The 25629-nt window shown below is 46.2% G+C and overlaps 1 protein-coding gene across 8 annotated transcripts; it reads right to left on the bottom strand.

The window, feature by feature from the left end:
- Window positions 1–5509: 5509 nt before the first annotated feature.
- Window positions 5510–20452, bottom strand: GET1 (guided entry of tail-anchored proteins factor 1). Of its 8 annotated transcripts, none has more exons than XR_004349678.1 (6): window positions 20233–20452; window positions 10816–10981; window positions 9557–9624; window positions 8222–8336; window positions 7192–8091; window positions 5510–6452 (listed from the first exon to the last, which is right to left on the bottom strand). XR_004349678.1 is itself a non-coding variant. In XM_032630494.1 (6 exons), the coding sequence occupies exons 3-6, from the start codon at window positions 10979–10981 to the stop codon at window positions 6379–6381; spliced, it is 423 nt and encodes a 140-aa protein (XP_032486385.1). In that variant the 5' UTR covers window positions 18814–18915; window positions 20233–20382; the 3' UTR covers window positions 5510–6378. The 8 variants fall into 8 exon arrangements, 6 of the variants coding, with proteins under 6 accessions (XP_032486385.1, XP_032486380.1, XP_032486382.1 ...); XR_004349679.1 differs by having other exon boundaries at window positions 7192–7313; window positions 20233–20383; XM_032630494.1 differs by lacking the exon at window positions 7192–8091 and adding an exon at window positions 18814–18915 and having other exon boundaries at window positions 20233–20382.
- Between the last annotated feature and the right edge of the window lie 5177 nt (window positions 20453–25629).

Raw genomic sequence — 25629 nt, 5'->3', positions numbered from 1 at the left:
CATAGGTTTATGACAAGAGTAGCATATACGTCGGGAGGGAAAGACTGGAGCTAAATTGTTGTGAGTCTTACACTGCTGATGAGGAGAGAAGAATATTTTAAGCACTGATCAATTTTCTAGTATAAGCACTATAGCGAAAGTCAAATAACTTCAACACGTATGGGCGAGAGGGATGTGAAAAACAAAAGGTAATTGTGAGATAACAGAGTGTATGTATTGGTCTCTGCCCCCAGTTCTCGGCACAGGGCTCCTGAAACCTGGTAACTGAGTGATGAGACCACCAGGTGCATCTTTGGTTCTAGTATTTCATCCTTGACCCCAGTTCCTGACACAGAGCTCCTAAAACCCTTGTCATTTCCTGGGTGACAGGAGTGCCTTTTGTCCTAAGAACGCGACTCTTGGCGGGCTCCTGAATGGCTCCTGGGTGGGGGCTGGTCCTGGTTAGAAGCTTAGACTGTAGCTCCGCACCCCACTGTCTTGAGAGGGGGAGAGGCTGAAAATGGAGTTAATGATCGAACATGCCTACATGATGGAGCCTCCATAAAATCCCAAAAGTACAGGGTTGGGGAGCTTCCGGGTCGGTGACCCCATGAAGATCTGAGGAGACCGGTGTGCCCAGAGGGCAAGGAATCTCCCGCCCCTCCCCACATACCTTGCCCTGTGCTTCTCTTCCTCTGGATGTGCACCTGTGTCCTTTATCCCATCCTTTATAATGAACTGGTAAACAGTAAGTAAATGGTTTTCCTGAGTTCTGTGAGCTGCTCTAGCAAATTAATCGAAGCTGAGGAGGGGGTCGTGGGAACCTCTGAGTTCTAGCTGGTCGTTCAGAAGCACAGGTGACAACCTGGACTTGGGGCTGGCAGCTGACGTGGGGGGGAAGGGGAAGGGGGAGGAAGGCAGTCTTGTGGGACTGAGCCCTCAACCGGTGGGATCTGACGCCATCTCCAGGTAAAAGAGTATCAGAACAGAGTTAAACTGTTGAACACCCAGCTGGTGTCCCAGAGAACTGCTTGTTATGGGGTAAAACCCACACGCATTTGGTGATCAGAAGTGTCAGGGGTCAAGTATTCTGTGTGTGTTGTAAAGGGGACAGAGGAGAAACGCAGAGGGAGGAAAGAACTGTAGGTTCTCCTAAAACAACAAATAAGGAGGAAAAAGAAAACAGGAAAGTGGAACGAATACAAACAAAAATAAAAGTACAAAATAATATGACATAAATCCAAATATATCAGTAATTTCAATAAGTGTAAATGGGCTATATGTTCTAATTAAAAGACAATATAGATTGGATTTTTAAAATACAGCCATGTGCTCTTTATACACATATCTAAGCCACTGAGATACAGAAAGTCAAAGGGTGAGAAAAGGTCTGCCAGGCAAATGCCATCCAAATGAAAGTTGGTGTAAAAAAAAAAAAAAAAAAGACCTGAAGGCAAAAATTATTGCTAGAGATAACACAGGTTACTATAACGCAACAAAGAGTTCAATCCACCAGGAAGCTGTGAGTTCTAAACATGCATACATTTAACAATAACTTAAAAACATAAAGCAAAATTGACATAACTACAAGTCTGCATCATAATGGCAGACTTTTATATACCTTTCTCAGTAATGGATGGCTCAGGAAATAAAAGAACAGCAGTAAAGAGAAAGATTTGAATAAGACAACTGGTAAGCCCGACCTAATGGACATATACAGAAGCCATACCCCCAAAACTTTAAAACTTGTATTTTCTACCACCTACAGAGTATTCACAAAAATTCTACCCCAATATATTTAAAAGTTGAAAAGAAATGGATAAATCCCTACCCTGACATGCCTAATATGACTCAAGAAGAAATATAAAACTGAATAACCCCAGAATCACTATTAAGACACTGAAATCAGTAGTTAAAAATCTTCCAATAAAAATAAGAGAAAACCCAAGCAAGTTTTTACAAGCAAGTTCATCATATATTCAAAGAATAAATAATTCAGATCTTAAGCAATCTAGTCCAGAATATAGAAGGAGGAACACTCTCCAACCCATTCTTATGAGGCTTGCAGAACCTTGATACCAAACCAGATAAGGAAAAAGGCAGTAATTCCACACTCATCATTTCTACTCAGCATCACACCAAACATCCCAGCCAGAGCAATTAGGCAAAAAGGAAATAAAAGGCATTAATTGGAAAGGAAGAAGTAAAACTACCTATATTCACGGATTACATGATTTTTACATGGAAAATCCTATGGAATCCACTAAAAAACTGTTGAATTGCTAAATGAGTTCTGAAGGTTACATAAAACAAGATCAATGTACAAAAATCAACTTCTGTACACTTGTAACAATCTGAAATGAAAATTTAAAACAATCCCATTTATAATAGCTTCAAAACAAGAGATGTGGGACTTCCCTGGTGGCACAGTGGTTAAGAATCCGCCTGGCCAATGCAGGGGACACAGGTTCGATCCCTGGTCCGGAAGATCCCACGTGCCGTGGAGCAACTAAGCCCATGGGCCACAGCTACTGAGGCTGTGCTCCAGAGCCCATGAGCCACAACTACTGAGCCCGGTGCTGCGACTACTGAAGCCCGTGCTCCGCAACAAGAGAAGCCACTGCAATAAGAATCCCACGCACTGCAACCAAGAGTAACCCCGGCTCGCTGCAGCAACAAAGACCCAAAACAGTAATGAAAACCCAATGCAGCCAAAAATAAATAAATAAAATAAATTTATAAAAAAAATTTTTAAATAGTGACACGTTTAAAAATTAAAAAAAAAAAAAAAAGATTGAACTCAGCAGCAAGACTCAGTATTCTGAGTGTTGAAAGAGGGATGCATACACTTTACATTCCAAACATGCAGGCAGAAAAGCTGACCCACACAAACAATAGTGAACCCAGAGAGAAAATGAACCGTCTGCCCTGCGATCCACATGGTGTGCAAACCAACTACACACAGAGCTTTAAATCTTGTGACACCACCAAAAGGCTCTGTCATGAAGGACTTGTAAGAAAACAGCACCCTAGAAAATTTCCCTGTTAACTGGTAACCCCCCAACTATGAAAATGTACTCCCTGTAAAAGGTATACGTGGCCCTAGTGGAAAACCATTATGTGTTTTTTTTTTCAAGTTAAATATCCCTGGGTACTAACTTAACACGCTGGGAGGGGTATAAAAAAGTCTAAGGAACAGTCTCTGGCCCTAAAGGCACTTGCAGCATCGACAGAAAACCCTTTATCACAAAAGTATCTAAAACATAAGAAATAAAAACACACAACAGACACCACAAGTCAATACAAAATTAGTTGACAGAGCAGTCATATGGATATTACTTAAGATGTTCTGACGAGGAAGGGAAGAAAAAAGAAATCACTATTACCTAAATAATAAAAGTCAGAGAAGGCTTCAAGGTCCAATAAAATATAAATAGATTGGACAGGAGAGGCCAGTGTGCGCACCACACGCACACACACAGAGCTATGTATGTGTGAGAAAAACCATGGGAGGCCACAAAGTCTGGGCAGGTCGGGGAAGAGGAAACTAGCTGAGCTAGCATTCCACCCACTTGCCCTGGCAACAGAACAACTGTATTAACCCCATACACAAATGACTGCGGGTTTGTACATAAGGATTTCCCTGCTTGACTCACCATAAATATAAAGCAAACAAAACTGGCATGATGAGAGCTTTAGATGTATTTTTTTAATATATATTTATTTATTTTATTTTATTTTTGGCTGCGTTGGGTCTTCGTTGCTGCGCGCGGGCTTTCTCTAGTTGCGGTGGCTTCTCTTGTTGCGGAGCATAGACTCTAGGCACGTGGGCTCAGTAGTTGTGGCTCGCGGGCTCTAGAACACGGGCTCAGTAAGTGTGGCGCACAGGCTTAGTTGCTCCACGGCACGTGGGATCTTCCAGACCAGGGATCGGATCCGTGTCCCCTGCACTGGCAGGCAGATTCTCAACCACTGCACCACCAGGGAAGCCCACTTTGGATGTATTTTAAATCAAACATATGTCTATTCTCACATGAATCTATAAACTATACCCAGTAATTTTAAATAGAAACACAAAACCTACAGCTATCCATAAAATTTTAGAAAAGAGCGAAAAGCACAAATGTTAACACCAGTCGTCCCACTTCTGTGGAATCACAGGAGACTTTGCTTCCTCACTCCTTTTCCGTACTTTCCAGGTAGGATTTAAAAAAAAAAAAAAAAAAGCAAACAGTTTTTGTGGGGTTTTTTTTTAGGTATTACTTTTTTTTTTTTTTTTTTGGTACGCGGGCCTCTCACTGCTGTGGCCTCTCCCGTTGCAGAGCACAGGCTCCAGACGCACAGGCTCCGCGGCCATGGCTCACGGGCCCAGCCACTCCGCAGCAGGCGGACTCTCAACCACTGCGCCACCAGGGAAGCCCTAGGTATTACTTTTTAAAAGCTATTTTAAAAGCACGTACATCGATATTCATAAATGTATGGAATACCATGGGAAGAATCATAAAGAAACTAGTAATAGTGGAAAAATGGGTGACACGACAGTAGAAGGTCAGAAGATGTACTTTCATCACATCCCTTTCTGTATCTTTTGAATTCAGTGCCACGTTTACTACCTATTTAAAAACAAACACCAGGGATTTCCCACTGCAGAGGGCACAGGTTTGATCCCTAGTCAGGGACCTAAGATCCCCCACAAGCCACTGCACAGCCAAAAATAAAGAAAGAAAGAAAGAATAAAAACACACCATTTTTCAAAAACCACAAGAATGTGAAATGTGACGGACATTTAAATTCCCCTTATTTCATCTTCACAAATTATTAATGTATGTGGAAAAAGTGAACAGCTGTGAATTATAAATCTTTTCCTCTAGCCTCAATAAAATCTGTCAAAAATCTTGCAGTATTAATTGCAAGAACATATCCTTAGGAGATAAATACGGGTCTTGTCAGGGAGACTTGCACCAATTAGAGATCCCAGGATGGTCCACAGTACGCGTACCTGGCCACCCGACTGTTGACTGTGTGACCTGCCATTCACGCCACAGCTCACGAATCACGTAGGGCCTGCGGCCTCGAAGGGGCCCAAGACCCCAAAGCTTCCTTCTGCTGCTATCATGTCCTCGGCAGGTCATCTGCTCATCCTCTGTGGCTAAAACGTACCTGTGAGGTGACTGGATGCTGGACACTGGTGTTTGCTGTAAATACAGCTGTATTCCCAGTTCTGCATCCTCTCCCAGAGCTGCAACAGCCTGGGGCCGGGTGAGTCTGAGTGACGAGGGGAACCCAAAACCCACTCTGTGACCATCAACTAAAGCAGCACAGTGCTCCGTCTCTACACAGCTCGATTACCAGAAGTAATAACGAACTTACTATCACACCGTCAGGGAACACAAGGATACAAAAGTGATCTTTTAAACACTCGTGCTAGAAGTTCGCTTCACAGGGCTGTGGCCCACTTAGTGATCATTTCAGGCCCTCTGCAACCGATCGGTCATAGCAAGTAAGTGGCCGTAAGGAAGGAAGTCACACAAGCACTTGCAAGATTGTAATTAGAAAAAAGTGTTTTTAAAAATACTGAGCAGAATTATACTTGACGGGGCAAACATGTAGCCGTTGAAATTAACTTAATCAGCCTTCCCAGTTTGTTTTTTAAGTTTGTTCCATTCTACAGAGCATAAATATTAAATGCTTTAAAAATACCCTTCATTAGAAATACATTAAATATAAAACACACAGTTCAAACACAAAACAATGCATTATGGGCTCATGAATACATTTATAAAACACAGTAATGAAAAGTTAACAGCTTCAAATAAGTGGATAATACCATCCAAAGGCTTGCCCAACAAATGACATTTTAGGAAGGAAAAAGCACAAGCAATGTCAATTAGTGTTATTCTCCCGGTAGTACAGCATGAGATTAAATAACAAATTTTCAAATTCTAGTAGTAGTATTAAAATTAAGTTACTTTCTAATCTGGATTAAAAATAGCACAAAGTCTTTAAAGTACTTAAGTTATTAGAAAAGTTTGACTTTCCAGTTGGCAATGTGACCTTTAAAATATGCCGAGAGTGCAAATCACAAGTAACAACATGTAGCCCATAATGTCACACACTTCTTATCACAAGTCTGGTGCCATGCTGGCTGGTACACACGAGACTGACCTCCATGGCTCACAACAAATGTACAAAACTGTGATTCTTCTAAGAATCTCAACATGAAGTCCAAGAACAAACACGTTCAACAACAACAGCTAACCTGTGGCTTGTGTTTCCTTTTTTAAACAAACAAGCAAACAAAAATAAAACAAAAAACAATAAAACAGTATAAATCAGATTTGTAATCTCCTCAGTGAAAATTCGTTTTTGAAAGTGCTGTAGCCAAATTCATCTTCTTTTTCAGCTGAAAGGGTGAAGTACAATGGCCACAACTTTGTTACAGACTAAAATCCAACAGGTAATTCCAACACCACCTAAAAATAAAGAAATTCAACATGAGAGCATGCCAGGAGTTCCGCCCACACTTCCTGCCTCTGCTACCTTTGACTTCTAGGAAATAGAGCACTTCAGTCCTTTCTGAGTAGTGTTGGGCTAACATCAAGTTTGTGTTTCCTGGGTTCAAACTGATCACTTTTGGGGGGGGCGCTGCTCTGGGTCTTCGTTGCTGCACGCAGGCTTTCTCTAGTTGTGGCGAGCGGGGGCTACTCTTTTGTTGCGGCGTGCGGGCTTCTCATTGCAGTGGCTTCTCTTGTTGCGGAGCACGGGCTCTAGGTGCGCATGGGCTTCGGTAGTTGTGGCACGCGGGCTTCAGTAGTTGTGGCTCTCAGGCTCTAGAGCGTGGGCTCAGTAGTTGTGGCTCTCAGGCTCTAGAGCACAGGCTCAGTAGTTGTGGCGCACGGGCTTAGCTGCTCCGTGGCGTGTGGGATCCTCCCAGACCAGGGCTCGAACCCGTGTCCCCTGCATTGGCAGGCAGATTCTTAACCACTGCGCCCCCAGGGAAGCCCACAGATTTTCTACTGATTCACAGAGCTGCCTTCTTTACTAAGCAGGAACTACTCAAAACAACAAACAATGATTTGAATTTATCTTTCCTGCCAGAGGGCTGTGCATCATTATTTATGATATTAATAGACTGTAAGACCACCCTGTAGGATGATCTGTTTTTCCCTTCCCACCAAAGCATTACAAGCACGAAGGAATGTTTACCCATACCTTTCTTGCCCCACTGATGCTGAGAGACAGGAAGAGAGGCCACAAGATGCCCGGAAGGGTGGCCTCTGGCTCCTCGGCTCAGCAACACTGAGAGCCACCAGCTACAACAATCCTGGCTGCGTCTGGGAAGAGGGAGGGGGAGGGGAAGGAAGGGGCCTGGCTAAATTGGAAATCTTTGACACGGTCATCCCTTTGACTTAGCAATTCACCTCCAGCATGATCACAAATCACAACCAAAGACTGGCTGACCAGGATGTGTACTGCAGCATCATCTCTACAGCAAAAACTGGGGACTTAAATAAATATCCTTTAACAGGGAAATCAGTAAATTATGACACATCCAAATGAAGAACAGCTATTCAAAATTCCTTAATAAAGAAATTTATTAAGCTGCCCTCTCAGCACAGCCAGCAGCACGTCCGTCTCTACTCTGAAGAAATTTACTGATGTGGAAAAAGGCTTACATAATAAGAGGGGTAAAAAATTGTATGTGCCAGATAACCTTAACCATACAAAAATAAATAGAAGACTGGAAAAAATATACTACAATGTTAAGAGCGCTTCTCCACAGCTACAGAGTCTTTTTAAAAGTCTTTTCTTATATTTCTAATCATTCTACGATGACATGTACTAATTTTAACACCCAAAAGAAATTCTTTCAGAAGTCAAAGAATGGCCAATAGCAGGCAATGCTAAGAGGGGCTAAGCATAGCGTGAATTGAAAAGGAGTCACAGAATTTGGGAACCAGAGGTGATGTTTCAATAAACGGGGTATCAGACCCCAGGTACTGGGCTTGGATCACGGAGGCAGGCTTGGGTTGAACTGTAGCCCTGCTACTTCACATTTCGGTGACATTGGACACGTAAGTTCTCTAGACGTCAGCTCCTTTGCTGCAAGCCCTGTGTGAGGCGGAGACGCAGAGCTCTCACTGTGAGCGTCAGGCTGAGCTCAGCTGACCGAACCTCCCGCCACACGCCCCTAGGTCAACCTGGCCACGCTCTCCCACCGCGTCTGCCAGCGCCCGCGTACCTGCCACTCCAGTGGGAAATGCTACCAGGCGGTCTAGTGGAGTTATCCACCTACTCGGCACCACGGCCACAGGGACAGAGTAGTACGTCCAGATGAGTGTGACCATCAGGGCAGCCTGCAAAGACACGGCTGGTGAGCGGAAACATCCCGCCAGGCACACAACCGATCACCACGGAAGACGAGGAAACATGGAAACAAACCAAGGAAACTCTCCAAATCGGTGACCTCAAACCCTACCCATCCAGTCCTCACAGCCAGCATATACACACTATCAAATTAGCTGATAGAGTAACCAAGGTCTCCCCCAGCGTAAGTGTTCTTTCCTCACTGAGCACCTCCTCTAAGCAGCCAGCTTACGCTAACTACACCTTATCAGTGACAAAAGTGATCTCACGCCTCTCAGATCCTTGAAAAACTAGCTACCGCTCTCACCCACACACCCAAGTGCAGAGGTGAGCCCTCTGCGAGGTTAAGTGGCACGACGAGAAGCGCTGCCTGCCCTCTCCTCCTTTCCCAGCAGCACTCGGGCAGCTGTCTTCCATCCCCTTCGTGGCCTTGAACGTGCCACTCGAGCGATCGGACCTCAGAGCGCGGCTTGCTCAACTCCTCTCCCTGTGAAACCGCTCTCGCACCAAAGTGACAACGCCTCAGGATCAATGTCCTCAAACAAACCCAAACCACCTGGGCTTTGGGGAGCTGGGCGCAAACCTTTTCCCCCAGGAAAGATCACACATAGGACTGAAACTCGGAGACCGTTTACAGCAGCCACTAAGTGTGCGAGCGGCACTTCCACACCCTCGGCTGAAGGAAGCAGCAGCAAATGGGACAAGTAAACATCCCCCAGGTAAGAAAGTTGGGAATCAAAGGTCTTGGACTGACGTGAGAATGACGTGTTCCCTGCCTGAGAGCAGACATCTACACATCACCTACACGTCTGCACACCAGGTGACAAGCAACGGCCACAGTCACTGACCACCTTAGAAAATACAATGTCTAAATAAGCTCTCTCACTCCATACACCCCCAGGCTCCCAACACTGCACTGAAACAAAGGCAAAATGAAAGAACTCCAGAGAAGCGCATCTGCTAAAAAATCCCAACATTTAACAACTCTAAAAGACAAAGGCTAAAAGAGACTAAGAGAAACAAAGGCTTCATTTTAGTCTAACATAGAAATTCACAGAGTGTTCAGAGTTACACACTAGCAGGACCACACAGCACAGCAGCTGTAAGTGGAAAAGCCTGAATTCCCAGGCCCGGATTCTGGGCCACATGGTTCTGGAGGACAGTCCGTTACCAACTTCAACGACCCCAGGTGACAGAATAGGACACTTACTTGCAATATGTAGAAAGCAACACTTATAACCCATTTTATCTTGGCCAACTGAGCTGTCCGTGCTTTCACTGAAAGGAAAAACAGGATGAAATGGTATCAGTCCTTAAAAAAAATGAAGAAGATATTCAAGCACACAGAAATGTTATTTCTTCTCATAAACTATTTTCTAACTATGTATGTAACATCTGCTCAATATACTTAGAAAAGCGAGTTCCCTGATGGTCCAGTGGTTGGGACTCTGCACTCTCACTGCCGAGGGCCTGGGTTTGATCCCTGGTTGGGGAGCTAGGATCCCACAAGCTGTGCAGCACAGCCAAAAAGCAAACAAACAAAATACACACACACACACACACACACACACACACACACACTTAGAAAATATAAAATAGAATTTCTTAGAAGTCACCCACTGTGCCATTATTTAAAATAGAATCACCCACAGATTATGAGATTTGAAGCTTTAATTTTAAAAACTCTTAAAGCTATTCATCTAAATCAGAGGTTCTTTTACGAGGCACTTACCAACGGGACTACCTTTTTCTTCCTGGATTTCCCAGACCACACAGCACACTAATCCATAAGTGGGAGTCAGGTCTGTCTCAGGCCTGGGCAGGCCCCTGTGCATGTTTTACTAGCCATGCACTCTCTCAGCACACAAGCTGACCTCCTATCCATCAGAGGAGACTGTTAGGAACGGTGGCAAGCATAAAGCTGAGTAAGACCTGATCCCCAGCCTGAGGTCTACACTTGGATAAGGACACTGCTGGGCATTTTTTAGAGCATTCACAAAAGCTCCTGGGAATCCACCATGAGATTTTTCTAGGCTTCTCTCAGAAAAGTGTTGAATTTGAAAATGTCAACCTACAGAGAATGAAGAAAATCAAAGATGTTAGAGGTTTCTGTGTGGTTGCGTGTTTTTTTTTTTGTTCTTTTTTTTTTTTGGCCATGACTCTCGGCTTGCGGGATCTTAGTTCCCGGACCAGGGATCGAACCCGGGCCCACAGCAGTGAAAGTGCCGAGTCCTAACAACTAGACCACAAGGGAAGTCCCCAGGCTTCTGTGTTTAGAAAGCAAAGGTTCACCAGCAAATAAGGAGAAAGTAACAATTATTATTACTGGGTCTCTTCTAGACAACTTAAAAGTCTCTGTCAGCATCAGAACCTCAAAGATCAAAGCACATGTGCCGTGCCTCTTTCTATAAAGATTTCTCTGTTAATCAGCTCGTACGAAGCTTCCCACGCTACACACGAGAACAGTACCGTGAGTCTTGAGCTTATCAGTCATCTTGTTGATCTTCCTCTCCAGCCTGGCGTATCTGGCAAACTCGTCCATCATGCTGACGGTGGAGAGCTCCTGCTTCATGCCCTGGATCTCTGCTCGCATCTGTGACTCCTGCTTCGCGTCCTTCTGCAGCACCCTGGACATCTGGTGGAGGTGGCAGCCGGGATCAGCCTTCTCCCCCACCCCCTCCCCCATCCGCTTGCTGCCTCCTGCAGCTGGGCACGCTGCCCTTTACCCCCACGGCCAGGCTCTGCTGCCCGGTCCCGGTCCTGCTGCCCCCGACCACAGAAACGAAAACTCCCCCCAACCCCACCCCGCCCCGTGAGTCTTTATTCAGTTACGTTTTTCCTTCTGCAGATATGCCCACGGACTGCTACAGCACAAATGTATGTATCCTTCACTTTTACTGCAAAATTGTGATTACAGGGTGAAAACTGATTCCATCCCCAGAGCTTCATTCAGGTGACAAGGACCGTGCACGCCCCTCATTCCTGTAGAATTCTGTGCTAAATTAGGTGGGCCGAGCAAGGGGAGTGCCGGCGGTCAGGGATGAAGCGATGGCGGGTGAAGAGGGCATTCCCGCAGAGGGGCTGCCTGGTGTGAGAGTCGGGGTCCCACAGCAGGAGGGGCACACGTGACAAGAGGAGGTGGTGGTGGAGGCCGAAGGCGAGTTACAAAGGATTGCACAAGTCACGGACACCTACCGAGGATACCGTGAGCCAGTTTTCTCACTGTGAGAAAAGGGAGTGAGAAACATGCATCGGGAGAGAACCAGAATAAATCCCGTGGGACTGGATGAGAACTGGAGGCACAGGTGTGACCTCGTGGTTTTCCATAGATACACAGACAGATGAAATAACAGACATAAATGTTTGTGAAGAGGAGCCTCTGACTGCCAGGCCCCACGTGGGACACGACCGGCCCAGGCGCCCTCCTGGCCGCCCGGACAGTGGAGGGGACCCAAGTGTGAGGACAGCTGCCCGCACCGTCCCCAGACGCCCCCCCACAGACACACACACCGGCCAGGACACCACCAGCGGCCCGGGCTACACATGCAGTGGCTGCCAGGTAGCGCCCAACAACCCACCGGGACAGGTGAGGGTCCCAGGAGAGCGAGGGGAGAGCAAGGGGACCACACTCGCACCAGCGCGGGGAGGTCCACGGGCGACCTCGTAGGGGACTGAGAATTCCTCAGGGACTGACCTGGAGTGATGAGTGTACCTCCCCAAATCAACGCCCACGGTATCTGGTGAGATGCAAAGAGAACACAGCATCCTTTATGTGACATCCTCGCCAAACACTGGACAAAGATGTCCACAGGAGGCCATTGTGCAAAGTCACTGCCCTGCGACATTCAGAAATGTCATCCTCACAATTCAAGGCAAGACCAAGACTCCTTCTAGACTGAAGAGACATGACAAGTATGCGCTATACATGGTGCTGACTGGGGTCCTTCTGCTACAAAGGATGTCACTGGGACGAGGAAACCCTGAACGTGACGGGAGGATTGTACCTGACAGCTCTACTGCGGCCAAGGCCACTGTTTATACACTTATGTACTGGGGAAAGAGGGCACTCGGGTTGACAACTTACTTTCAAATGGTTCAGGAAACAAAACCAGCTCTTTCTAATGAATGGATAACTTTTTTTGCACGTTTGTGTTTGTTTCACATTCTTAAAAATATATTAATAAAGATACATTAATAAACTATATTAATATATTTCCCTGTACTGGTACATAGCTGGTGCACAATAAATCAGTCTGTTCCTCTAGCCCCTGATCCCCCCTGCCTGGTGCACAGGAGGGTGACTCTTCAGTTCGAGCTGGCCAAGGACATACACTCTAGCCAGATCCACCCTAGGGCAGAAAACAGGAATGCACCAAATTATCTTTAAAAATCACAGAATCATCTTAAAGAGCAAGGAGTTCATAGATGCTGCTTAAACTTTGTAAATCAAGAGACAGGGGCAGGGACTTCCTGGCGATCCAGTGGTTAAGACTCTGCGCTTCCATTGCAGGGGGCGTGGGTTCGATCCCTGGTCCGGGAACTAAGATTCCCGAATGCCATGTGAAACAGTGAGGCACAGCCAAAAATTCAAATAAAGGTGTATTTTTTTTTAATTTGATTTTAAAAAAACAGGTGCAGGGTGGGGAAAGGACTTTCAGAGGTGATGGAGATATTCTTTACCTCGATTGTTTCGGTGGTTACCCTGATTAAGTGTGCCAAAACTCATCAAACTGCCCATGTACAAGAAGTGAATTTCACTGAATGCAAATTACACGTCAATAAACCTGACTCTTAAAACTAGGATTTAGGGCTTCCCTGGTAGCGCAGTGGTTGAGAGTCCACCTGCCGATGCAGGGGACACGGGTTCGTGCCCCGGTCTGGGAAGATCCCACATGCCGCGGAGCGGCTGGGCCCGTGAGCCATGGCCGCTGAGCCTGCGCGTCCGGAGCCTGTGCTCCGCAACAGGAGAGGCCACAACAGTGAGAGGGCCGCATACCGCAAAAAAAAAAAAACAACAACTAGGATTTAAAAAGATAATAGAGGGGGGACTTCCCTGGTGGTGCAGTGGTTAAGAATCTGCCTGCCAATGCAGGCAACACAGGTTCGAGCCCTAGTCCAGGAAGATGCCACATGCCGCAGAGCAACTAAGCCCATGTGCCATAACTACTGAGCCTGCGCTCTAGAGCCCGCGAGCCACAACTACTGAGCCCGTGAACCACAACTACCAAAGCCCACGCGCCTAGAGCCCATGCTCCGCAAAAAGAGAAGCCACCACATGAGAAGCCCTCGCACAGCAACAAAGACCCAATGCAGCGAAAAATAAATCAAAAAAAAAAAAAGAAATAGAGGGGCAAACACATTACGTACATAGCATTATAGAGAATACAGGCTGTGCTTCACAGATTTTTTTAATCGAAGGCTTGTAGCAACCCTGCAACAACCAAGTTTATTGGCACCATTTTTCCAACAGTATTTGCTCATTTCACGTCTCTGTGTTACATTCTGGTAGTTCTCATAATATTTCAAACTTTTTTATTATTGTTATATTTGTTATGGTGTTCTTTGATTAGTGATTTTTTTTTTTTAGGCCACACCACGGGGCTTGCGGGATCTTAGTTCCTGGACCAGGGATCGAATCCCAGCCCTCAGCGGTGAAACGGCAGAGTCCTAACCACTGGATCAGCAGGGTATTCCCTGATTAGTTATCTGTGATGTTACTACTACAACTCACTAAAGGCTCAGATGATGGTTAGCATTTTTTAGCAATAAACAATTTTTTAATTAAGGCATGTACACTTTTTTTACACAATGCTATGCTATTGCACACTTAATAGACTCTAGTGTAAACGTAACTTTTTTATGCACTGGGAAGCCAGAAATTGCATGTGACTCACTTTACTTCGATATTCACTTTATTGCAGTAGCCTGGAACCAAACCCGCAATATTTCCGAGGTACGCTGTACATAAAACAATTAAAAACTGGAAAGGCCAAAAATGGTTACTCAGGAGTGGAAAGTGAGTGAGGGCAGGAGAATAAACTTGAGGGGAACTGAAGAGATTTGTGGTTAAAATTAGGAAATGCAGCGCTTGAAGAAAAAATGAATATATTACATCTACAAGTAAAAAAAAAGAAAATTTGGAAGTGTTTTAAGTTTGCAAATAGGTACCAACATTAATCCAAGACCTCCTTACAAATAACTGTTAAAATATACTAGAATTATGAATTGAAATGTAAGATTTAAGGAGATTTGAATTTTTTAAATGTTCTTAATATTAATTTTTTTAAATATTTATTTATTTGGCTGCGCCAGGTCTTAGTTGCGGCATGTGGGATCCAGTTCCCCAACCAGGGATCGAACCTGGGCCCCTTACACTGGGAGCATGGAGCCCTAGCCACTGGACCACCAGGTAAGTCCCAATATTAATTTTTAAGACATAAACATCTGGGGCTTCCCTGGTGGCACAGTGGTTAAGAATCCACCTGCCAATGCAGGGGACACGGGTTTGAGCCCTGGTCCGGGAAGATCCCACATGCCACGCAGCAACTAAGCCAGTGCACCACAACTACTGAGCCTGCACTCAAGAGCCTGCGAGCCACAACTACTGAGCCAGCGCACCACAACTACTGAGTCCGCGCGCTTAGAGCCCGTGCTCCGCAACAAGAGGAGCCACCACAATGAGAAGCCCGCGCACGGCAACGAAGACCCAAAGCAGCCAAAAATAAATAAATATAATAAATAAATTTTAAAAATATATATCTTAAGTCTTTTTTTTTTTTTAATTTCTATGAGGTTTTTAATTTGTTTTTTTGGGCTGCGTTGGGTCTTCGTTGCTGCATGAGCACTTTCTCTAGTTGCGGCGAGCGGGGGCCACTCTTCCTTGCAGGGTACGGGCTTCTCATTGCGGTGGCTTCTTCTGTTGTGGACCACGGGCTCTAGGCGCTCAGGCTTCAGTAGTCTCCTAACCGCTGTGCCACCAGGGAAGTCCCCTGAAGTTTTTATGTACTCAAAGGTGTATTAAATCTCCCACTTGACAGAAGCTGATAAACTGTGTAGGGTATGGTTTTTCAAACACCTGGAGATGGGTCCACAAGTAATTCTAAAGCAGAAAAGAAAATAAGTTTTTAAAGATCAGTGAGGGAATTCCCCAGAGGTCCAGTGGTTAGGGCTTGGCACTTTCACTGCCTGCTGGCCAGGATCAAATCCTGGTCAGGGAACTGAGATCCCGCAAGCCATCAATCAATAAACAAACAAACAAACAAACAAAATTTGCTTATCATAAAAAAAAATCCGGTGGGAGAATCTGGAGAGAAAACAAGGGCAGAACCAATCCTTTGCTTCTCTTGTCCCCAGACGCTGGCCCTCTGCCTGTGTGAGATCACAGTGTCCTCCTCAGTCACGCTCTGATCCTGTCCAAGTTGGACACTCCCTCTGCCAACAAAATGCCAGGACTTGGGTGGCACTGGGGTTGTTCAAATCCTCACTCCCCCACTCAATGGCTGGCAACTCTCTGGACCAGTCCCATCTGAAAATCGTGCCCGACATTTACAGCCCAAAGGCTCCTCCCTCCCGGAACACAGCCGGCATCCCTGGGAATGGCGGCTCAGGCGTGTCCCTAACACCGCAGGGAGAGCCCTCACCCGGGGAAGGGCCCAAGGCCCAGAACAACCCCACATGCCCCTCAGCCAGGATCGGCCAAGTCGGGCCCACTCCTCGCAGCCCTGGTCCCCGGCACGGGGGAGTCCACATCTGCCAGGCCACACCTGCTCGTGCGCACTCAACCCCCCTCGCCGCCCCTGTCACCTCCTCAAACAGCACTTGGGGCTCATGCTGGTCCACAACAAGAACTCTCTAGGCGACCGTGCTCCCTGGAAATGGGGAGGGTCTCAGCAAGGCCCGCAGCGGCAGGCCCTGCAGTGTCCACCCCTCACCTCAGTGGCCCAGGCCCCTAAAGAGAAAAGGGAAGCGGCCCCTTTTTTAGAGCAGCAAGTTAAGTGATTTTGAAGTTGTCAAACACAAAAGTGGCGGCCAGTCCCACACACCAAGTCCCAGAGGACAGCCTGCGCTGCACCCACGCTCAAGGTCTGCAAAGCACGGGGTCTGTGAGGAAGTGGCCCCTGGCGCCTGAGCACCGCACTTGGCTCTCGGGGACGCGCAGGCAGCCCTCCGGCACGTAGGTCCTGGGGCGCCTGCGCAGGGCACAAGCCTCGCCCGGACCCTCACCCCTCCCTCCGCCACACCAGTCCTAGGGCGCCTGCGCAGTGCACGCATCTCTCCGCAACCCGCAGGCCGCCCTCCAGCGCATCGGCCCTGGCACGCCTGCGCAGGGCACATGGCTAACTAGGAGCTCCGCCCGCCCTCGGCCACGCCGTCCTGGGGCCCGGGGCGCCTGCACAGCGCGCCTCCGGCCACGGAGGGGGGCGCTCCGCAAGGTGGTCTTTGTCCCCTCTGCCTCCGCCTTTGGTTGTGCTGGATTGCAAATGCGTCCTGTGGCTGGAAAGGAAACATGAAAGAACTCGCAGGAAAATTCTAACCAAGTCAACGCCGAGGATTGGGCGTCCTTACCCAGGCACCCAGCCCCTACCCCAGTATTTGGCTGAGGTCCCATCCCAGGACCTTGCAGCACTCTGCTGGGAGAGGACTTCTTGAACTTGAGAGACTTCCTCAAATGGGAAGGTGCGCCCCTTCCCTGCTCTGAGTGAAGGGAAGAAGCTTCGGAAACCCTGGAAGGAAGGCTACAGTCTGAGGTGCAGGGGACATGGCCCGTTCCCAGTCAAACTGATCCTCACTGGAGTCTTTCCCACGTGCATCCTCAGATCAGCGCCTGTAATGGGGCAGCCTGTAAGGGTCGAGAAGCAGCAGCATTTTACCCTACACGGGACCAGCGCGTTCCTTACAGCTTTTCACTGACCCTCAACACAAACCATATCTCTTTATTACTTTTCCCTGTTTGAACACCAGCAACTGTACTCTGCCAGGATAATGTTATCCTTCTGAACCTGGCTAACAATTCTGACAGTGTTACAAGCAAGGGAAAATGGGTCTAAGAAGGCTAACTGGTTGGAGGTTAGAGAGGTTACATAGCCGGTAGGATGCAGCAAAGGACGTGACAAAGGATAAGGAGCTAATATCCAGACTATATAAAGAACTCCTAACTTAACCACAAAAACGCAGCCACTCACACTCGATGTGGGCCTCCAGAGAGTGCCCTTCCCCTAGGGACAAACCCAGTGCTCATTCACCTGAACGACAAACAGCCACCCTGATAAGGCACAAACCTCGTGCATGTGTAGACTGCAGCAGTAACTTCTTACGAGAGTGTGCTAGCTGCAGGACACAGGTTTGGTGAAAGCTTGGTGAAGGAGCCAGAGGTGATGACAGTTCTTATTTACAGCCACTGCCACATCCCAAACACTCTCCTCCTTCCCCCTCAGCTTATGAGAAACTAGGAACAATTCACAGAGGAATACAAAACCAACACAGCCTCTTTCAGCAATTGAGGTTAGTTTTGTGTGTGTGGTTCCAATATAAGGTGAAATGAGATGGGGTACATAGGAAGAATCGAAGTGATACTGCAAGTAAGATGGGCAGGCAACCCACAGAATGGGAGAAGATGTTTGCAAATCATATATCTGATAAGGAGCTAATATCCAGACTATATAAAGAACTCCTAACTTAACCACAAAAACGCAGCCACTCACACTCGATGTGGGCCTCCAGAGAGTGCCCTTCCCCTAGGGACAGCTGCTGCAGCCCCATTAGAAAAGGGGCCACAGACCTGAACAGACTGTTTTTCAAAGATATACAGATGGCCAATAAGCAAATGTTCAACATAACTAATCATTAGGAAAATGCAACTCAAAACCACAAAGAGAAGCCACTTTGCATCCATTAGGATGGCTATTATCCAGAAAGGAAAAATAATAACTAAAAATAACAAGTGTTGGAGAATGTAGAGAAAATGGAACACTTGTGCATTGCTGGTGAGAATTTACATGATGCAGCCACTGTGGAAAACAGTACAGCAGTTTCTCAAAAAAATTAAAAACAGAATTACCATATGATCCAGCAATTCCACTTCTGGGTATTTACCCAAAAGAACTGAAAGCAGAGATTTGAATAAACACTCGTACACGAATGTTCTAGCAGCATTATTCACAATGGTCAAAAGGCAGAAACAATCCAAATGTCCATCAAAAGATGAATGAACAAACAAAATGTGGTATATACATACAGTGGAATATTGTTCAGCCTTATAAAGGACAGAAATCCTAACACAGGCTGCAACAGGGATGAACCCCCTAAGGACATTACGCTGAGTGAAATAAGCCAGACATAAAAGGACAAATATTATATGATTTCACTTATATGAGGTGCCTAGAAGAGTCAGATTCATAGAGACGGAAAGTAAAATGGTGGTTGCCAGGGACTGGGGGAAGGGGCATGTGGATAACGCCCCACGTTTACCTGGGACAGAGTCTCAGTTTAGGAAGCTGCAGCTCTGGAGACGAAGGGTGATGAACAGTTGCACAACAATGTGAATGCACTCAGTACCACTGAACTGTACACCTAAAAATGGTTAAAATGGTAAATCTTATGTATATTTCACCACAATTTTTAAAAAATAAGAAAAAAGAAAAGTGGGCTGGGGCCTACTCTTCAAGGGTCTTTTATGCAATGCTGAGTACTTCGGACACCATCTTAAAGACAAGGAAGCATCAGGAAAGATTCCCAACGGGGGATGGGATTAAGAGAGAATTGGCTCAGGACAACTTGGGTGATAAGGTCCTAGAACAGAGTTTTACACAAAACAGGCACCCAACGGATACCAGTAGAGTAGAACAAAAAGAAGTAGAAACCCTGTCTAGTCTTATATACCCCACCACCACCACCAATTTATACCAGGAGAGAAAAGCAGAACTGAGTTACCAGGACACTGGTACAGTGTGTGCACCCCATCTTTGAGTCTCGGCCTAAGTCAGACAGCCCCTCACTCCCACTGTCGGCCTACAGAGGGCGCCCTTCCGCGGAGAACAGCTCCTCACCTTCTCCACACACACCTCCCATCAAATATGCCACCAAACCCCCTATTCACGCTCCAACAGGCAGAGGGGCAGACCTCGGAGAATCACACACCAAGGATCAAACCTCCACCCCAGCAATCACTAGCTGGGTGTCTTAAGACAACTACTAGACTCTGAGTCAAACACACCTCCTCTGGGAGGTACAGGAAGATGGCATGACAGTCACAGCAACCGTGGCGACTGGACACGAGGAAATTACTCATGATGGACAAAACGCCCCGCAGAGAGTGCTCCCGAGTGACCGTCGCTCCTCTGGGTACAAGAAACATCACAGAGCACTGGGATTCTAAGTCTACACTGTCTCCAACCCCTCCCGCCCCAAGAATGGGGACCCCTGCATCCTGAGACCCGTCCCCAGGGACCCTGCACAGCTGCACTTCACACGAGAAGGCGAGACTTCCCGGAGCCCCGGACGCCGTGCTGCAGGCACCGGCCCTCCCCACGCCCCCACCCCAGCAGCCTGAGGCTGCTCGACGCCCCCAGGAACCAGAGAATAACGGAAATGAGTGCGGCTGGCAGAAGGGCACTGAGAACTCCAGACCGCTGCCACGCGAAAACGTGGCCAAGCGTTATCAGGCTCTTTTTTTTCTCCCCCAGAATCCAGAAAACCGGATATGGGGGTAAAGCGTTGCGACTTGACGCAAGCAACTCACTCAAAAACACCTTAAAACACAGGACGGCCCAACCAAGACGCCTCTGCAGGCCGAATCCGGCCGTCGGGCGGCCAGTTTGAGACCCCTGTGTCTACGGCACGCTGGGGCGGCGACCCCACCGGCCCCTGGAAGGCCAGATAGCCACTTACGAAGGAGGAGAAGGACGGGAGGAGGATCCTGAGTACATTGCACCCAAATACGAAGCTGAGCACCAGCAGCCAAGCCCAGCGGTCGGCCTCGGCCGCGCTCATCTCGGAGGCTCACGGCGGCGCCAACTCGGCTAAAACAGCTCCACCTGGGACCAAGCCGGAGGCCGCGCGTGCGCAGTGAGCCCAGCGGCCCGCAGAGGGGCGCCGCCGCGCCTGCGCACTGCGCCGCACTCGGGGAGGCGGGGCCGTCTCTTGCTCCGGGCTCTGGTTAACGCCAGCCTTGCCCTTGGCCTTCCCGGCTTCCGTAGACTTCTCGCAACCGCCCCACCACCCCGCGGAACCTGTTTTCCAGATTCGGCCTCCACCGTGTCTCTGGTTTTGTTGTATCTGCAAGCCACTTGTGTGGTTATGTAATTAATACTTTCTTTAAACTGACTCACCTTTATTCCTAAAAAAATGTATTTTTAAATAAACCTTTCCGTAAATAGAAGCCTACGGTAATGATAGTAGCAAATAACCGTAAAAAGAAAAACGTAAGTAGTTTTTAGTAAGTAGTGTTTACATTTCAAAGCTAAACATTGTAATAAATCTAAGTAATTTACAAAACTGCATACCTGAGGTCCTGCTTACATTCAGCCTGTAATAAAGTAGCCTACATTTATGGGAAGATGAGGTTTTACAGCGAAAGAATCCTAACTCACGGTTATGTGTAGTAGGTAAAGCAAAAGATGATTAGCTGCCTCTTCTGCCCTGGTTGGAGTCTGAGAACTAACTCCCAATCAGAATGAATCGAGGAGCTGTGGTTCTACAAATTTCTGATTAAAGAAAACATGTGAAGCGAAACTATTCGATAGCGGTAGAGGGAATTACTTCCATGGAGAGCTTTCTTGGCCGGTAGGTGATGCTGAACTGACCAAAACAAAAGACAGGCTTGGAGACTGCTTCTGCTCCATAGCCTTCCCCTCCCGCTGGACCATCCAAGGCAGCCTGGCTGCTAGCTCCTCTACCCACTAAAGGTTTGGAAGGATTGGAAGTAGAAACCACCTCGTGAAAAGTGACATCAGATCCTCCAGCCTCCATCTCCCGGCCCCCAGTCTCTGCTTTTCAGGCGGAAGGGGAGAGCATCGCCTGCTCCCCACCCGTACCACACCCCATCCCAGTGCCACATCCCCGCAGGAGGAGGATCACCAATTCCTGGTGAGACGAGAATTTGACAGAAAACCCTGGAGAATGTCCTGGACTGTACAACAGTGGTAGGAGAGGACCAGCAGTACCTGGCCAGTGTGAACAACTCAGCTCTCTCCTACTGCTCCATCTGGGCAGCTCTTAAGAAGTGCGCTAACAATTAAAGGCTGCCAACACCATCCGAGTACCACACTAGGCCGTCAAGTTAAAAAGAAAAGAGTATCCGTCCCACAGAAAATAAAGACTGTGATAATGTCACAAATGGATTTCAGTCCAGAGCAAGACTGGCAGAAAATACTAACACCATTGGGGGTTTTCATCAAACCATTTCTTGTTCAGAACAAACAGGTCTTGGAACCTCTAACATAATACAACAATTCCTCTTCATAGGACTGCAGAGAATGTGTTTAGCAAGCCCTATATCAGTGACTTTTATGTTGATTTTAAACCAATCACGACTGAGATTGGAGAAATGAGTACTCTAATAGAGACCAACTCTCCGTCAGAGACTCAGAGGAGTGTCAGCAGGGACCAGAGACGTGCCCAGATCTGAGCGATTTAGGGCCAGTGACTGAGGGTGGCCCACCTGAGGCAGAGTCTTCTCAAGACAGGCACACCCAGAAGGCAACACTGAAATGCAAAGTGAAAATGAGATTGCCTCAACTATTCCCAAAACAGGGAAAACAGAGGGGACAAAGAGAAGAAACAATTTAGCAGGACCTGAATTTACCTCTTCTTAGCTTTGCCGGCTTGGTTTTACTAAATGAAAATGACGATGATGATGATCACACACCAGGTTGAATCAAAGAACAGACTGACAATCTTTCCACCGGGAACTAGGGGTACCTCAATATTCAGAGTAACTTAGGTAAAATCTGCGGTGTTTATTTCAGTAACTGGCTGTCACAAAACTAAGCGCAGGCAGATACCTCACTTGCACAAATTTTATAGCCAGCATATTGCTCAGTAGCTATCAGAGGACTGGACATGTCTATATGTTGGCAGCCAGCTTTAGGTCCAAGATAGCTAACGATGAATGAAGTATTAGGATCTCTCGGAAAACTGCATTTTAACGTAGTTGAGTATTCAAGCATTCTTGTGTGTGTGTGTGTGTGTGTGTGTGTGTGTGTGTGTGGTGTGTATGTGTGTGAGGAAGTAATCAGAGAGGAAAATATCATAGATTGTAATTCAAGCTATTTTGTTGTTTTTTAAACTTGTTAAACTTGTTGAACTAGTTTTTATAAAGCATTTCTGCAAAATTTTTAAATGCAAATATTAAATATCTTTAAAAGCAGCGAGGTTATTGCCTGATGGTGGTCAAACAACATTGTGAATGTACTAAATGCCACTGGACTGTATGCTTTAAAATGGTTAATTCATGTCATGTGGATTTCACCTCAATTTAAGAAAAATATTGCTACAGCCAAATAACCTTTAAAATGTTTTTATTTTTGTCTCTTTGTTATGCTAAGCCCTTCTGAATATGCAAAATTCAACAGGTTAAAAGTTAATCTTCTTATTGTTATTAGTGCAATAAATTTCATTTAGACCTCAAATTCTCACAGGCTTTTACTATGTCCAGAAATTTATCCCTAAATAAAACTGTCATTAGCTTTTTCTTTTTAAAAAATTATTCTAAAATAATTTCAAACTGAGGAAAATTACAAAAAATATAAATGGTATCAAGAACACCCAGTACCCTTTTTTTATATTCACCTACTTTAACATTAACATTTTAGCCCATTTGCTTTATCTCTTTCAAAATATCACTAAGAATATTCCCTTATATAATCACAGTACATTCATCAACTTCAGTGAAGTTGACATTGATACAATACTTTAATCTGCCATTTGTGTTCGTTCCAGTTTTGTCAGTTGACTGAATAATGTCCTGTGTAACATTTTCCCTCCATTACAAGATCTAGCGCAGGGTCAGGCATTGCATTTAATTAACATGTCTCTTTGGCCTCCTTTAATCTGGACCATTTCCATAGCCTTGCTTTGTCTTTTATTACATTAACATTTTGGAAGAATTCGAGTCCAGTTCCTCTACATTCTCACCAATACTCGCATGGTCAGTCTTTTAAATCTTAGTCATTCTAATAGGTGTGTAGTTGCATCTCACTATAGTTTTTTGCTATATTTGCATTTCCCTAGTGACTACTAATATTGATCAGGTTTTTACATGCCTATTTGTCATTCTTATATCTTCCTTGATGAAGTATCTGTTCAAATCTTTTGCCCCCTTTTTTACTGAGTTGTTTATTTTCTTAGTATAGAGCTTTGAGTTCATTCTGAACACAAGTCCTCTCTTTGGTATATCCTTTACAAATATTTTCTCAGTCTGTGGTTTATCATTTCATTCTTTTAGAGGTGTCTTTTGAGGAGTAGATTTTAAACTATAGTAACAGAAAGTTAATCTGCCTGGGGCTGAGGATGTGATCAAGATTGGCTGAGAAAGGACAGCAGGGATTTTTTTCCAGGTGATTTGCATGTTCTAAAACTGGATAGTGGTGATGATTGCACAACTGTGTAGATTTACTAAGAATCACTGAATTTTACACTTAAGGCAGGTGAGTTTTATGCAGTGGGTTTTTACCACAATTAAAATTTTTTTTAATTTTAAAGATAAAAAAATGTTTAATTTAAAGGGATTAAAGGCTTCTGTGTCTCAGACACTTTACTAACTGCAGGATATAATATTTTTAAATAGAATATTGATTTATTTTTAATAAATTTTTGGCTGCGATGGGTCTTCATTGCTGCACGCAGGCTTTCTCTAGTTGTGGTGGGCGGGGGCTACCCTTTGTTGCGGTGCAGGGGCTTCTCATTGCGATGGCCTCTCTTGTTGTGGAGCACGGGCTCTAGGCGCGTGGGCTCAGTAGTTGTAGCACACGGGCTTAGTTGCTCCACAGCATGTGGGATCTTTGCAGACCAGGGCTTAGAACCCGCGTCCCCTGCCTTGTCAGGCGGATTCTTAACCACTGTGCCACCAGGGAAGCTCTGCAGGGTATAATATGTTGAGGAACCAAATGTCCTCAGTCCTTGTTCTCCTGGGGCTTAACTAAACAAATAACTGTAAGTACTGTCAATAATTGACAGCAGGGCTTCCCTGGTGGCGCAGTGGTTGAGAGTCCGCCTGCCGATGCAGGGGACGCGGGTTCGTGCCCCGGTCCGGGAAGATCCCACAGGCCGCGGAGCGGCTAGGCCCGTGAGACATGGCCGCTGAGCCTGAGCGTCCGGAGCCTGTGCTCCACAACGGGAGAGGCCGCAACAGTGAGAGGCCCACGTACCGCAAAATAAAATAATTGCAGCATACAAGTTTTTAGAAGGTACACACAGATTCATCTAAGCAACTGCCGCTCTCCTAGTTCCCAGGCTGGATGACAGGTTTATGGGTGCTCATTAGATTGTTAGTAAATAACATAAAATAAAAGAGGGTGGGAATTCCCTGGCAGTCCAGTGGTTAGGACTCTGTCCTTTCCCTGCCCAGGGCGCAGGTTCGATCCCTGGCTGGGGAAATAGGATCCCCCAAGCTGCGCATGGCACGGCCAAAAAAATTAAAAATAAAAATAAATAAATAAAAGACCTCTAAACGGGTCTCCCTGCTTCTGCCCTTGAGCCTCTAAGACCCAGAGCAGTCAGAGTGGTCCTTTAAAAGAAATAAAATAAAATATAATAAGGTTATGGATGAAATAATAATGTTATGTGCACCATTTAAAATTTTTTTTTCAAAAATGGTGTACGAGGAGGGGGATTCCCCAGTGGCGCGGTGGATAAGACTCTGTGCTCCCAACGAAGGGGTCCCTGGTTCGATCCCTGGTCAGGGAACTAGATCCCACACACATGCCGAAACTAAGAGTTCGCATGCCACAAACTAAGGAGCCCACGTGCTGCAACTAAGGAGCCCACCAGCCACAGCTAAGGAGCCCGCCTGCCGCAACTAAGACCCTGTGCAACCAAATAAATAAATATATATATATTTTATGTAGTATGAGGAGGGAAGGATAAATTAGGAGTTTGGGATTAATGTTTACACACTACTATATATAAAATAGGTAACTAACAGGACCTACTGTAGAGCACAGGGAACCGTACGTAATATTTTGTAACAAGCTATAAGAGAAAAGAAGATATATATATATCAATAACTGAGTCACCTTGCTGTACACCTGAAACTAACAGAACCTTGTAAATCAACTATACTTCAAC

Source organism: Phocoena sinus, chromosome 4 (assembly GCF_008692025.1).
Source record: "Phocoena sinus isolate mPhoSin1 chromosome 4, mPhoSin1.pri, whole genome shotgun sequence".
NCBI lineage: Eukaryota > Metazoa > Chordata > Mammalia > Artiodactyla > Phocoenidae > Phocoena > Phocoena sinus.
This window is presented reverse-complemented; position numbering and strand designations above follow the sequence as displayed.

Bases quoted from the DNA above. Each gene is read 5' to 3' on its own strand.
- GET1 (XM_032630489.1), bottom strand. From the start codon at position 20,334: ATGAGCGCGGCCGAGGCCGACCGCTGGGCTTGGCTGCTGGTGCTCAGC. The intron at 10,982-20,232 runs GTAAGTGGCTAT...CACCTCCACCAG, and splicing joins TCCCGTCCTTCTCCTCCTTC to ATGTCCAGGGTGCTGCAGAA. The intron at 8,092-8,221 runs GTACGCGGGCGC...CGCCTCACACAG, and splicing joins ATTTCCCACTGGAGTGGCAG to GGCTTGCAGCAAAGGAGCTG.